Below are 14,762 nucleotides of genomic sequence, written 5' to 3'. Positions count from 1 at the left end.
TAATAAAGCGGAGCACTAGTTCGAATCCCTCTTTCCCCTCTTGTGCAGACATGTCAAAAAAAAATAATAATAATAATATTGTTTTGCTTTTGTTTTAAATTCGGGCATTGCTATTTGCAAGCCTTTATTTTGAATTTGAAGAATGGTGATTGTTATAACCTTATTTTTTATTTTCTTTTTTTAAACTTCACTGAATTCCTTCTCAACTTTCATTGCTATGTAATTATTCTTCAAAGTTTAAAAACTTTAAATTTAGTGTATCGGATTTTCAAATTTTTACAATGTTATCCATCCGTTAAATTTTGTAAAAAATTTCAAAATACCAATTTTTTATCATAAAAAAATAAAATTAAAAAGAGAAATGTTACACATCTTCCCCTCATTCTTTTCTCATCTTCCCACTTTTTAAAATCACTTTAAGGTAGAAAATGAAGTATTTTCTAATATAAAAAATTGCAAAGATTCAACCAAATTTGCAAAAATACTTATGTCTGAATATTTGTAATTTTTTTATTAAAAAAATTGAGTATGTTGATAATATCTAGCGAAAAATCTTTACCGATAGAAAATATTTCAAAAAATTAAAAGTTTGATACCTTAAATCGAAAGTTTTTTAATCTTAAAAACTAATATTAAAAACGTGTGAAATTTCAAGTGAATTATGGGATTTTTCTTTCTTTCTTGAGAAATGATTGTTGGAGATGTCCGTAGGAAGGTTAATTTCCTTGGACATTGGAGGGTGTGTTGGACAAAGGACTTGAAAAATGAAGTGAATAGAAACTATAGTAGATTTGATTGATGTGAAGAAAAAAGTATGTCGTTTTGTACAAAAAAAAAAAAAAAAAAAAAAAAATTGTTTTATAGTAATTTTTTTATTTGAATAGTAAGAAAAGTGATTAATGTGTTTGATTTTGGTAGAAATAGTATGAGAGTTTTTTTTTTTGGTCAAATTGAGCCTGCATTCAATCCTGAAAGGTACAGCTAGACTCCCAAAGTTCAGTGTCCTAACCTAAGACACATCCCAAAGTTTACGCAAGTTGCAACAAACAACCTTTGATAGTAGGACAACCTTTGATTCTCGCAAATCTTCCGGTCAACAAGTTCAAGACCCCTGCACCATTACCCAATCAAACTCCTTCCAAGAAAGTCAACCATCACTTCGCCCTCCAAAAACAGAGCAGAAAGAAACAGACAGGACTTTGATTAAAGCCAATCGAACTCCCTTCCAGCAAAGTCAGCCGTCACACCGCCCCTCCAAAAACAGAGGATTTTGATTTGAAGCTGACCCGTCGAGATGGATTCAGATACTTTGACATTAATTTTGGTAAATCTAGCGGGTATTATGGAGAAAGCTGATGAGAAGTTGTTGCCAGCGGTGTATAAGGAGGTAGGAGCTGCTCTGCACACAGACCCAACTGGTTTGGGCGCGCTCACTCTGTTCCGAACCATAGTGCAATCTTTTTGCTACCCACTGGCCGCTTACCTGGCTCTGCGTCACAACCGTGCTCACATCATTGCCGCCGGCGCTTTTCTCTGGGCTGCTGCCACCCTTCTCGTTGCCATCTCCTCCACCTTCTTCCAGGTCTCTCTATCTAACTCTTTCTCCTGCTTGTATTTAACTCTCTGAAAAATGTTATTGATATATATAGTATAATGTTGTAGATTTTCTTGTTCGCTTGTTGGGGGTTTGTAGATCTGTACCCATCTAGTACTTTCTTGAGTTGGTTTAAGAAATCAGCAAGATGGATTATTATTATTTTTTTTTTTTCTGCTCACCAAAAAAAGAAAAAAGAAAAAAAATGACAACATGGGTATCTGAAATCTGATAAGGAAAGAATTGCAGCATATTTTAACAGATTTTAGAAAAACTTAAGAACTTAAGAAGCTCAGAAAGTTGAAGTTGTAATGGAATAGTTGCATTCTTTGATTATAACAGATTGGGATGATTTGGGTATAATTAGGTAGCAGTGTCACGGGGTTTAACTGGAATCGGACTTGCCATTGTCATACCTTCAATTCAATCCCTCATCGCCGACTCAACCGATGACAGCAATCGTGGCATGGCTTTTGGATGGCTGCACCTTACAGGAAACCTCGGCTCCATCGTTGGTGGATTCTCTTCTGTTGTTGTCGCCTCAACATCAGTCATGGGCATACCTGGTTGGAGAATCGCTTTTCTTGGGGTTGCTTTTGTAAGTGTCATTGTTGGGATATTTGTCGGCCTCTTTGCAAAGGATCCACGCTTTTCTAAGACTCGAGTTTTTCATGATAATCAAAAGAATGTCTGGTCGGACGTTAAAGAGCTAATTCAAGAAGCAAAGTCAGTGATGAGAATCCCATCTTTTCAGGTAATTGTGGCTCAAGGTGTCTCTGCGTCATTACCTCGATCTGCTTTGTCATTCACCCCCATGTGGCTGGAGCTCATAGGCTTCTCCCATGGAAAAACAGCATTCCTTTGGAGCATACTTGCAATTGGTTTTGCCCTTGGAGGCCTGTTTGGTGGAAAAATGGGTGATATTCTTGCACAACGCTTACCCAATTCTGGAAGGATTATTCTGTCGCAAATAAGCTCGGGTTCGGCTGTTCCTCTTGCTGCAATTTTGCTCCTTCTATTGCCTTATGACCCATCCACAGCATTCATGCATGGGCTGGTCTTGTTCATTCTCGGATTTTTCGTCTCCTGGGAAAATGCAGCAACTAACAAGTACGTATATATATACTCAGATCAATTATGTTTTGCTTTTTCAATCTTGAGAAACAAAAGGGTATTCTGTTTTCGGTGTTTGCAAGTGAAAAAACTCATATATAATACAAAAGCAGAGTAACCAGAGGAATTAGAGATACTGAAGATACTGACTTTTTTTGATAGTCCCATATTTGCAGAGATAGTTCCAGAGAAGTCCCGTACGAGCATCTACGCTTTGTATCGAGCATTTGAGACGGTACCGGCGTCATTTTCTCCCGCCGTAGTAGGCATTTTGGCTCAGCATATTTATGGCTATAAACCGATTCCAAAAGGGTCATCAAGCGCTGCAGGGATTGAAACAGATAGAGAAAATGCTGCGTCGCTCGCCAAGGCACTCTACACAGCAGTCGGGTTTCCCATGGCAGTCTGTGCCTTCATCTACTCCTTCCTATATTGTACATACCCAAGAGACCGTGAACGGGCAAGAATGAATGCATTGATAGAATCCGAAATGCAACAGCTAGAGGCAGATTTTGAAGTGGAAAAGAGCCTTGTGTTGAATGATAATGATGAGAATTCTACTCTGCTTTCATCTTAGCTAAAATTCTCAAGTATGGGCGAACAATAAAGTCAAATAATGAAAAAGCTTCATCAGTTTACTGATTCTTGTATATCAATCTTGTTATTACCCGGTGAAATTAAAATGATTCATCTTTGTAAATAATTCTCTCCATACAAATTCTAGCCATTTTTTCGATAAACCGCCTAGAGGGTTCAAGGGAGTCGCCGAATCACCTCCGAGGAGCACTAATCCCTCTTTTTAAATTTGTAATTTCATAATAATCCCGCCGAAAAAAAGATTAAAATTTGTACGAAGGGAGTCATTTGTATCGCACTCATACCACATAGAATTATTTGTCACAACCTCAAATCACATCGACTAATTTAACATTTTTCCCCATTTTTTATTAACAAATTAAGCACACATCTTGAGTTCCTCATACTCTACCTATTTAAAGGAGAAAGAAGCATTTGAGCTAAGATTTATTTATTTATTTTTTAAAAAAATTGGTTTATTTTGAATGAACTTATGCAATGGTCCATTGAAAATCACAATGTACATATCAGTGACGGAATTAGGAGGACCGGGTAGACCATGGCCCCCCAATTCCTTAGAAAAAATATTTTAGTTAGTAGAAAAAAAAAAATCATTTAAAGCCCATTAGCCCCTGCCCAAAAAAATTTTTGGCCCCCCAATTCCTTAGAAAAAAATTATTTTAAGCCCATTGGCCCCTCCCCGCACAAAATTTTTTTGGGCCCACTCCCCCTCTCCTCTACTTTTCCTTCTCTTCATATACTTTGGCTCTCCAATCAAACTTTCTGGTTCAGTCCCTGGTACATATAGTAATGGAGAGATGAAATGACCAAATTGTATAGTATTATAGGAAATGGCCAAATTGCACGTCTTAAACATTATTTTATTCTTTATCGTTGTGTTTTTTTCATCTTATAAATTAGGAATATGAGTTTTAAGAAAAGATTTTGTTGTTGTTATGAGGATCTACTTGTTAACCCGACCCATGAAGATCAGGAAACAAATCCAAAAAATGATAAATTTTTCTCTTGGAAGAATTTTTTTTTTTTTTTAATTCATATAATTTTTATTTGTATTTTTAATAAAATTTGTAATTCTCACATGTATTTTATAATTTTTCACTTGAATTTTTAATTTTAAAAATAAGATCCTTAAGTTTTGCCCATATTTTAAATTGATCCCTCTATTATTTCTTCTATCTATCACATGTGTCTCATTTGACACGTTAAGATCTATCTCAACATCAAAGTTAGCGGTTTTTCCTCTAACGTTACAAATTTTGAAGATTAGAATGGCAAAGAAGATGATTTTTGTTTATGGAGTTGGGTCTTTTGTTTTTTGTTTTTTTTTTTTACACTTCGTGCTTAATGATATAACATTGATATTAAGTGTTTATATAAATGCTGACGTGTCAACTAGGACACATATGACATTTGACAAATCATTCATTTGACTAAAAAAAGACAGATAGATCTATTTGGAATCTGGGCAAAATCAAATAACCATATTCTTGAAATTAGAAATTTAATAAATAAATTCAAATAAAAATGCCCTTAAAACAGAATAACCGAACTCGACTTCCCACCTGGCCCAGGCCCATCATTTGCCAGGCGATGTGCCACCACTTTTTTCCCTGGCTCCCAGCTCCTCTCCCTCTGTGAAACGAATCCAAGTAACCTGGGACTTTTTTTTGTATCCAGATTCCAGGCGCTTTCCTCTAGGCTGCCACCAACTTCTGCGTTGGCAACTTGGCATCTCCTCCGCCTTCTTCCAGGTACCTCGATAATGGCGCCAGTTCTACTCTTACTGCATGTGCGTAAGGGCAGGCGCATGAAGATGCGTTCCATTTCCGATGTCCCACGTCGATATAAAGAAGATTATCCTATAACAATGTCCTTCAATTTTACCAAAACACCCATAAAAGCAGTTTATTCTCTATAATACCCCGCTCTCATGACCCTTCGTCATTGTTGTAGCTCCCACTCCCCAGCTCTACACCCCCTGCAACTAAAAAGTCAAACCCAGGCCCTGTCCCTCTATGAAACAGAGGAAAACAGAGGAAAACAGAGGAGTGTGAGTGTTCCAGATCAGCTTGAAAAATGAAATCAGAGACAGTGACGTTGGTGCTGGTGAATCTGGCTGGTATAATGGAGAGCGCCAACGACGCACTGTTACCTGCAGTGTACAAGGAGGTAGGGGAAGCTCTGCACACCGACCCAACTGGGTTGGGCTCGCTCACTCTGTTCCGATCCGTGGTGCAGTCCTCTTGCTACCCACTCGCCGCTTACCTGGCTATGCGTCACAACCGTGCCCATGTCATTGCTCTCGGCGCTTTTCTCTGGGCCGCCGCCACCTTTCTCGTTGCCATCTCCTCCACCTTCTTCCAGGTACCTATATATTCCATCCATACAACTTTTTCTTCTTGCTTGTGTTTGACTAAATTTGTGAGCTTTCGAGCTTTCTTCTTTGTTTTGTCATTCTCATTTATGCAGATCCATAACTGTTCTATTAACTTTTCACTGTTGGTCGGTTACATGTTTTATATGCTAAAACGTGTATTAATTAGACTCACTTCAAATGAAAGCCCTTGGTTGATTTATACTATCATCAAGTTGTGAGTCATTGTTGGTTTATAAAAGTTTTTTTCAGAGCTGAGCTTTGATGAGGAAAGAACTATAACATTTAAAATAAGGAAATGCAGATTTATTGCATTTGGGTGCTTCTAGGTGTCAGGTGCCTGCCCATTCCTTGAATTAAGAAAGAAACTCAAATAACTTATAATTGTAGGTCCTAATGGAAGAGTTGCATACTTGCATTCACTGATGTTGAAGCTTCAAGAACTTTAACAAACTTTGAAATTTGTCAGAGAGTTGTAAACAAATTTCAATAGTTGCATATGTTGCTTTAGCACTATCTGCAGCAGAGTCTTTAACATTTCGAATCATTTGGTTAATTAGGTGGCAGTCTCACGGGGTTTAAATGGAATTGGACTTGCCATTGTCATCCCTGCCATTCAGTCCCTTGTTGCGGACTCAACCGATGAAAGCAACCGTGGTTTGGCTTTTGGATGGCTACAACTGACAGGAAACCTGGGATCCATCATTGGTGGGCTTTGCGCTGTCCTTTTGGCCTCAACCTCTGTCATGGGGATATCTGGTTGGAGATTTTCTTTTCATCTCGTTGGAATCATAAGTGTCACAGTTGGTATATTAGTCCGCCTATTTGCAAATGATCCGCATTTTTCTGATAGCAATAGTTCAGCTAGAAATCGAGTCCATAAGCCTTTCTGGTCAGATGTTAAGGATCTACTTAATGAAGCAAAATCAGTAATTAGAATCCCATCTTTCCAGGTAATTGTGGCTCAAGGTGTTTCTGGATCATTCGCCGGGGCAGCTTGGGCGTTTACCCCAATGTGGTTGGAACTTGTAGGTTTCTCCCATGAAAAGACAGCATTCCTTCGGACCATACAAGTGATTGGTGTTTCACTTGGTGGTCTGTTTGGTGGATGGATGGGGGATATCATTGCAAAACGTTTACCCAATTCTGGAAGAACAATTATGTCACAGATAACCACGGGTGTAGCCATTCCTTTAACAGCAGTTTTGCTACTAGTATTGCCTGATGATCCATCCACAGCATTCTTGCATGGACTGGTTTTGTTCATCACTGGATTTTGCACATCCTGGGCTGCGCCAGCAACTAACAAGTATGCCTACTACTAAATCCATTATGTTCTCTCTGCACATTCTCTCTTTCTAGTGTTTTAGTATTTTCAAATTGTTTGTGGTAGTGTGTCAGAAAACAAGTTCTTCACTGCACTTCTTTCCACGGTTGAGAAGTATTGATGACTATGATTAGGATTATCCTTATTAAATTAGAAACATATATTGAATTTCGGCAGGTTATATTTTCAGACAAGGATCCTCTCCATTTATTGCATCCAACGATGTATACTGTGTCAATGTTGGCAAGTCTTTTAAAATAATATGGCATTATATACACCGTTGAATGCATTAACTTTAAATCAATTTCAAATGAAATGGAAAGAATCCTTATCCTCAACTATGCACCTTCACTTGAACTAATGAAGTTACAATTAACATTTTCACTACTATTTTCGTTGATATATATGTAAATGGTGTACAGTCCGATATTTGCAGAGATAGTCCCAGAGAAGTCTCGTACAAGCATCTATGCTTTGGATTCATCATTTGAGTCCATGCTAGCATCATTTGCTCCTGCTGTAGTTGGGATTTTGGCTCAGCACGTTTTTGGTTATAAACCAAATAGGAAATCTTCAAACCCCGTAGAAATTGGGACAGATAAAGAGAATGCTGCATCACTTGCCAAGGCACTCTACTTAACAATTAGCATTCCAACTGCAATTTGCTGCTTTGTCTACTCGTTCCTCCATTGCACGTACCCAAGAGACCGCGAACGGGCAAGAATGGATGCACTGATAGTATCAGAAATGCACAAACTGGACGCTTATGACTCTCCTTTGAATGGCACTGACATTGACATTGATTGTGAATGGCAGGAGAGCCATGGTTTGAATGATATTGATAACAAGTTATCTCTGCTTTCCCATCAGCAAACATTCACAAACCAGGAAGAACAGTGATCCTGCCTTACTCTTCTCCCAGCATGCTCACTTTTATTGTTATAGTCTTTGCTATAGATTCTTTTTTTGTAAAGTCAATCTCATTGTTACGTACTGATTTAATACTATACGTCCTTGTTAATATCTTGGTGCAGTTGAAATAAATTGCATGGGAACTCCACTAAATTTGTGAAGACATTGAATTGCAAAATTTGGCTTACATTTCATTCTACCTGTTACTAAAAATGGGAGGCTTCATTTGCTGATACTTTCGTACAAAAAGAACACCTAGAGTGGTGAATGTGTTTTCTTGGTAGTCACAATAAATTTAAAATTAACACTAACACTATCGCGGAAATTAACTAAAGCATAAAATCAATCGAACCAAAGAAGTTTGGTGACGAAATAAAAACATTTTGAAAGAATTCTTCAAAAATAAAACCACTCTAAGAGCACCCAACCTCAAAAATCCACTCTTAAGAGCAACAAAATAGGATCTTCTTTAGTTCAGTTGAACCGGATAATATCCAGTTAGTTATATTGGAGGAATATTTTTATTTTTTCACTTTTTGAGGTGACATAACTGGATATTATACAGTTTAAATGAATCGAAGAGGATCCTAATTCAAGAGCAACCCAAAATTCCGCTAGCTAAAGGGTTGATTAGTTTGTGTGGTTTAACAAAATCTAGAAGAGATTTGATTATGAAGGCATAGGGATGCAAAAGCTCTCTCTAAGAATATAGAATAATGGCCCCATGTTCTGGTGAAAGTTGTGGTTATAATGCTTATATAGACCTTGAAAAAAAATGAGGTTTAATGGGCCAGTCGGTTTATGAAAAACATAGTATGAGGCATGACGTTCAAATGGCTAAATGACTGGTTTGAACGCATGTAAGGTTTTACAACTTTATCACAAGTGGCATTCAAACGGGGTTCAACTGCCATTGTGGCCAGGTATCTCAAATCTACTTCAATGAACACCATATTTGAATCTTCTTCGGCAACTGAAAATCTCTATAGCTCGTTGTGAAAAACTCTCGTTCGAATTGTCTTCGATCAAGGCTCTCAGGAGCTTGATCTTTAATCCTTTGAAGTCCTCCATTCGATTGCCACCGTAACCGAGCCTCGCGAGAGCTCAATTCTTTAGATGCATTGAAACTGGGTTCGAACTCCATTTGACTAGGTTTCAACCGATAGCTTCTTATCTTCAGTTTTCAACAAGATTTGAACTTTTGACAACTCAACCTAGACTTATAACTAAACAAGATTTGATACTAGATTTACCAATGTAAAACTTAACCATTAGATGCAGCTAGTTGTTTATATTACTATATGTTGCAGCTAAAGTGTGAGTATAGGTAGGCCTCGGACCAAGCTATCTAAGGTGTGGCAAGGAAGAAAAAAAAAAATCAATAGTAATTTGGTTTTTATCCCAAAAAAAAAAAAAATAAAAAAATTCGTTCTTAAAATCAAAATGACCGAAAACAAGAAAGGTATAGATATATTTCTCTTCAATTTATAGAAGAGACAAAAAAAAAAAAAAAAAAAAAAGAGCTTGATCAGTTGAACTAATCAGCTAGTGTTCCAAACAAAGAAAAGGCCAAAAATAATAATAATAATAAAAATAGTAATTTCTTATTTAATACTTTTTGTCCAAAAAACAAATATATAAAATGTTAAATAAATCCCTGAAAAAACAGAATGTCTTTGAGAAGTCTCATGCGGATTAAGACAGAACCGATTTTTTGGCAATTTTTTATTATTACCCCAATTTTGTTTTTTTGGCAAGTAAAAGAATTAAGTACCTAAAAGCAAATCCTATCCCTACACGTGGCAATTTCCCAAAACTTTTCTCTAGGCGGCAGTAGGCGCCAAATCCCCTTGTCTTTGGGTTGCCATGTTTACCTCACTTTCAAGTTTTTCAAGTCCCTCCTTACACGCACGCAGACCGTCCAAGTCAACGCTAAAGGCTTAACCCCTCACCAAAAACAGAGCAGCAGATCTGATTGGGAACACAGGCAAAAAAACAGAGGCTTTGAAGATGAAATCTGAGACTCTGACGCTGGTGCTGGTGAATCTGGCCGGAATTATGGAGAGGGCTGACGAGTCGTTGTTGCCAGGGGTGTACAAGGAGGTTGGGGCTGCTCTTCACACTGACCCAACTGGGTTAGGCTCGCTCACTCTGTTCCGATCCATAGTGCAGTCCTCTTGTTACCCACTTGCCGCTTACCTGGCTGTGCGTCACAACCGCACCCATGTCATTGCTCTCGGCGCTTTTCTCTGGGCCGCCGCCACCTTTCTCGTTGCCATCTCCTCCACCTTCTTCCAGGTCTCTCTATCTCTCTGTATGCGTGTGTGTTTGTGATTTGTTTCTCTGTTATTTCTATCTATAACTGGATGTTGTGATATATTGGATGTGGTAAGTTGAGATAAAATGGATGGCATATGAATATGATCTCATGATTTGGTTACGTTACACATATTGGGTAATTTTGGGTTATGTTCATACTGACATCTACAGATCTATAGCCCCCATGATTGGGTAATATGATCTCATTTTATTCTGATTTATTTTGGCACGCTAAAAAAATCAATTTGATCTGATAATTTGATTTTTCTTTCTTAGCATCTTAGTGCAAGAGTTAAGTGGCCTTATTTCCACCAAATGGTAATGTGAACAGAAAAAACATCTATGGAAAGTCCTAAAATTTAGCATTACATGTTCAGCAAAATTAAGGTTGTCACATTTCGTTCCACATTTGGAAGATGAATAGCCACATAAAGTGGGTGGATTATAAAGGCACTCATGAGTGCTAAGTCCCACATTGATTTTTTACTATGTGAGACTGGGCTTTATAAATGATTTTTGAGAGCTTCAAATTAATTAATTTTTTTTGAGTAATAACGCAGATATGACTAGTGCTTTTTCTGGGTTGTTACAAGTTTTAAATTTTCCGCAAGGAACAAAAATGCATTTAACCATGAATGAACTAAATGAGTCACTCCAAATGCTTTACAAGATTTTTGAGGTGAAGCTTTGTAGTTGGTTTAAGGCTTGAATTAACTGGTTCCATGTCAAATGCCGTAAGTAATCCTATGATTATAATGTGAAAGAGAAAATATGTACATACCACAAGAGCTAAACTATATTGTGGAAAGAAGGGTTAGAAATTAGGACAAGGGAAATGCAAAATTCTGACATATGGGTGCTATACATCTTAAGAGCGACCATGTGAAGTGAGAATGTGGCATAAATATGTAAAAACTTGAGAAACTCAGAATACTAGGCCCTAATGAAAGAATTTCATTCTGTGATGAATAAGCTTCAAAAAAAAAAAAAAAAAAAAAAAATCCTGTGGCAGGAGACAAAGTTTTCCTGTTGATTCTGTATGTTTTCCTTGACTTGCAAGATAAATAACTAAACACTTAGTTGCCTGGTTTGATCAAATAGGTGGCAGTTTCAAGAGGTTTAAATGGGATTGGACTTGCCATAGTGACACCTGCCATTCAGTCACTCGTTGCTGATTCAACCGATGATGGCAACCGTGGTGTGGCTTTTGGATGGCTACAACTAACAGCAAGTTTTGGCTCCATAATTGGTGGGCTTTGTTCTGTGTTAATAGCACCAACATCTTTCATGGGCATCCCTGGTTGGAGAATTTCTTTCCTTTTGGTTGGACTAGTAAGTGTAGTAGTAGGTATTTTGGTCCGCCTCTTTGCAAATGATCCAAACTTTTCTGAAGATCGATTTCAACACAAGTCTTTTTGGTCAGAAGTTAAATACCTAACTAAAGAAGCAAAATCTGTTATGAGAATCCCATCTTTCCAGATAATTGTGGCTCAGGGTGTCTCTGGATCATTCCCCTGGTCAGCATTGTCATTTGCCACTATGTGGTTAGAACTTATAGGCTTCTCCCATAAGACAACAGCATTCCTGTGGACACTCTTTATAATTGCTGCTTCACTTGGGGGTCTGTTTGGAGGAAAGATGGGGGATTTGCTTTCAAAACGCTTACCCAATTCCGGGAGAATAATCCTTTCACAGATAAGCTCAGGGTCTGCCATTCCTTTAGCTGCAATTTTACTGCTGGTATTGCCTGATGATCCATCCACGGCATTCATGCACGGGCTGGTCCTGTTCATAATGGGATTGATTATATCCTGGAATGCTCCAGCAACTAACAAGTATGTATTCTTGATGCGGATCCTCTTTCTTTTTGATTTAGAGTTTGGTGAGGAAGAAACGGAAGTGCAACAAAACCATTGCTTCATCGATTATCACCAGCACAATTTTTCACATAGACATGCATTCCATGCATCCACAATTCAGTATGGTTTAGATATCCATTAAGACAGGTGGTCAAACATGATTCTCGTACAATCAATTTGAAGAGTGGACTAGGTTGCTCTACTGTACTTGTCAGTAAAGCTGGTTCTTGCACTGCAGCTGTTGAATCATCACTTATCTTAAAAATTTAAGTTGATAGAAAAAAGTAAATTTAACCATTTAATCATTACTTTAACACTCCATCTCACGTGTGAGCTCAAATTTCTTTAAAGCAAGCAATACTTAGGTGTTTACACTTGTGTATAAGTTGTAGTATGGCGCGAAGCACCGAATGCGCGTGTGCGTGGTAGTGGGCTGGCAAATTAGATGATGAACGTTAATTTTATAAATAGACAATATAAATAATATACCTATTTTCTTTCTTCTTTTGCTCTCTCAAAACCTTCTATAGTTTTAAAATTTGTCTCTCTTTTTTTTGAATGCCCCTTAAGAGCATTTATTATTTCTGCACTAACATTCACACAGTCCCATATTTGCAGAGATAGTCCCTGAGAAGTCCCGTACAAGCATCTATGCTTTGGATCGATCTTTTGAGACAATACTAGCGTCATTTGCTCCCCCTGTAGTTGGAATTTTGGCTCAGCACGTTTATGGTTATAAACCAGTTCCAAAAGGATCATCAAACTCTGTAGAGATAGAAACGGATAGAGAGAATGCTGCATCACTTGCCAAGGCACTCTATACTGCAATTGGTGTTCCAATGGCAATCTGTTGCTTCATCTACTCCTTCCTCTATTGCACATACCCGAGAGACAGGGAGCGAGCAAGAATGCAGACACTAATAGAGTCAGAAATGCAACAGCTAGAGGAAGATAATTCTTCTTCAAGAAGAGAGTACTTTGAAGTTCATGTTTCAGAAACAAGAGTGTTTAACGGCAACGAAAGAAGTGAGATCAACGGCGATTTTGGAGGAGAAAACAGTCTTGATCATTTGGATGATAACGACAAGAAGTATTTGCTTTCCCATCAGCTAACCTTCTCAAATATGGGTGAATGATGAAGCTGTCCAAGCAGAAGCCGGATTTATGTATAAATGGCTCCCTGAACAAACTGATCAAATGATGAAAAAGCTTCACCAATATTATACACTGTTCAAAACGATCTGCATCGTATATCCCCTCAAGTTCAGAATCCAGAAATTTTGCATGCTACAGCACACCCATTATTTTGTTTCAGAGATCGGTTGGTTTGTTCCACGATTTAAGAAAAATAAGAAATTGTTAATTCTTTTTAAAATATTATCTGTAAACTCTTCTTAATTATAATCTCAACCTCTTGATTATCTGCTATTGATTTTGTTAAAGACTTCCATTTGTCTACTTCCAATTGCCAACTAAGAGTGTCAGGTTTACAAGTTATCGAGATTCTCTTATATGGCTATTCAATATCCACGTCTTTTAAAATATTTAAATAATATGGCATTAGAGCATTTTCAGCAAGAAGCCAAATAGTTATTGAAAATGAACAAATCTTTTATTTAGCTACTCATTTTTTAATACCGACTTCAACAATTTATCTATTCTACTCTTTATTTTATTTAAATATTATTTTGTGTTGGAGAGATTGTGAAAGAAAAAGGAGGAGAGAGAGAGTAAAAGAAAGAAAATAAGAGAAAAATAATAATAAACAAAGTTTATAGTGTGAATAGGCTAATCAGCCTATTTACTATTTATACTTGAAGCAAAAACTACAAAATGACTATTCTGCTTGGAGAGAAAAAAATGCAAATAATAGTTAAATCTGACTATTATGAAAGATTTGTTTATTCTTGGAAAATACTCTTATGTATATCATTGAATGCACCGACTTTAATTCAATTTCAAATAAAATTAAGAGAATCCTTGTCCCCTCAACTATGAAACTTCAACTTGAACTAATGAAGTTACAATTAACATTTTCACTAATATTTTCATATATATATATATATATATCTTGGTGCAGTTTAAATAAATTTCATGGGAAATCCACCTAATTTGTGAAGATATTGATTTGCAAAATGTTTTAAAAAGGCCCTTTTAATGTTTTTAGCTAAAAGTTCAAACTCGAAAAATTATTTACGGAAATAAAATAAGAAAACCATTTCATGGAAGAGGTTTTATTTTCCATTAGACTAAGATTTTTGGTTGTACTAAACACTAAAAGATAGAAAAAATCTTTTTTCCAAAAAATATTTTAATCGCCATTGACACTCAGGAAAGGTTTTGCAACCAAAGGATCTTATTTTAGTGTAATCGTTGTCGCTTTACGTTGCTGGAGCAAAAGAACCAACATGCAGAAACTGTATTTGTTTACAACCTTGAATCTACTCTTGATTAATTAAGACAAAAATAATAGTGATTTACGCATTAACAACCCCACGAATTCCAAGAAAGGCTTCAGCAATGTATTCTGCTTGGAAGAAATTTGTGTCCTCTTTTTATTGAGTGAAAAACAAAAGTCAAACTAACATTTAATGGAGAAGCTGACACATAACATTCGGCCTCCTCCATTTAAGAAGAAGAACATCCAGGCAACCACCCTATTTACAA

General features: G+C 37.0%; 3 protein-coding genes across 3 annotated transcripts; all 3 read left to right on the top strand.

Moving 5' to 3' along the window:
- The first annotated feature begins 1,294 nt into the window (after window positions 1–1,294).
- On the top strand, window positions 1,295–3,284 carry LOC132165906 (uncharacterized). Its single transcript, XM_059576606.1, has 3 exons — window positions 1,295–1,582; window positions 1,962–2,704; window positions 2,870–3,284. Exons 1-3 carry the CDS (start codon window positions 1,295–1,297, stop codon window positions 3,282–3,284), a joined length of 1,446 nt encoding a protein of 481 aa, XP_059432589.1.
- A 2,096-nt stretch (window positions 3,285–5,380) lies between these two features.
- LOC132166699 (uncharacterized) lies at window positions 5,381–8,007 on the top strand. Its single transcript, XM_059577568.1, has 3 exons — window positions 5,381–5,668; window positions 6,239–6,987; window positions 7,428–8,007. Exons 1-3 carry the CDS (start codon window positions 5,381–5,383, stop codon window positions 7,903–7,905), a joined length of 1,515 nt encoding a protein of 504 aa, XP_059433551.1. The 3' UTR covers window positions 7,906–8,007.
- Window positions 8,008–9,824: 1,817 nt separating this feature from the next.
- LOC132165722 (uncharacterized) lies at window positions 9,825–13,523 on the top strand. The gene is made up of 3 exons (XM_059576395.1): window positions 9,825–10,215; window positions 11,338–12,071; window positions 12,700–13,523. Exons 1-3 carry the CDS (start codon window positions 9,928–9,930, stop codon window positions 13,229–13,231), a joined length of 1,554 nt encoding a protein of 517 aa, XP_059432378.1. The 5' UTR covers window positions 9,825–9,927; the 3' UTR covers window positions 13,232–13,523.
- The last annotated feature ends 1,239 nt before the right edge of the window (window positions 13,524–14,762 follow it).

This window comes from Corylus avellana, chromosome ca11, assembly GCF_901000735.1.
Source record: "Corylus avellana chromosome ca11, CavTom2PMs-1.0".
NCBI lineage: Eukaryota > Viridiplantae > Streptophyta > Magnoliopsida > Fagales > Betulaceae > Corylus > Corylus avellana.
The sequence above is the reverse complement of the archived record's forward strand: the minus strand, read 5'-3'. Positions and strand labels throughout refer to the sequence as shown.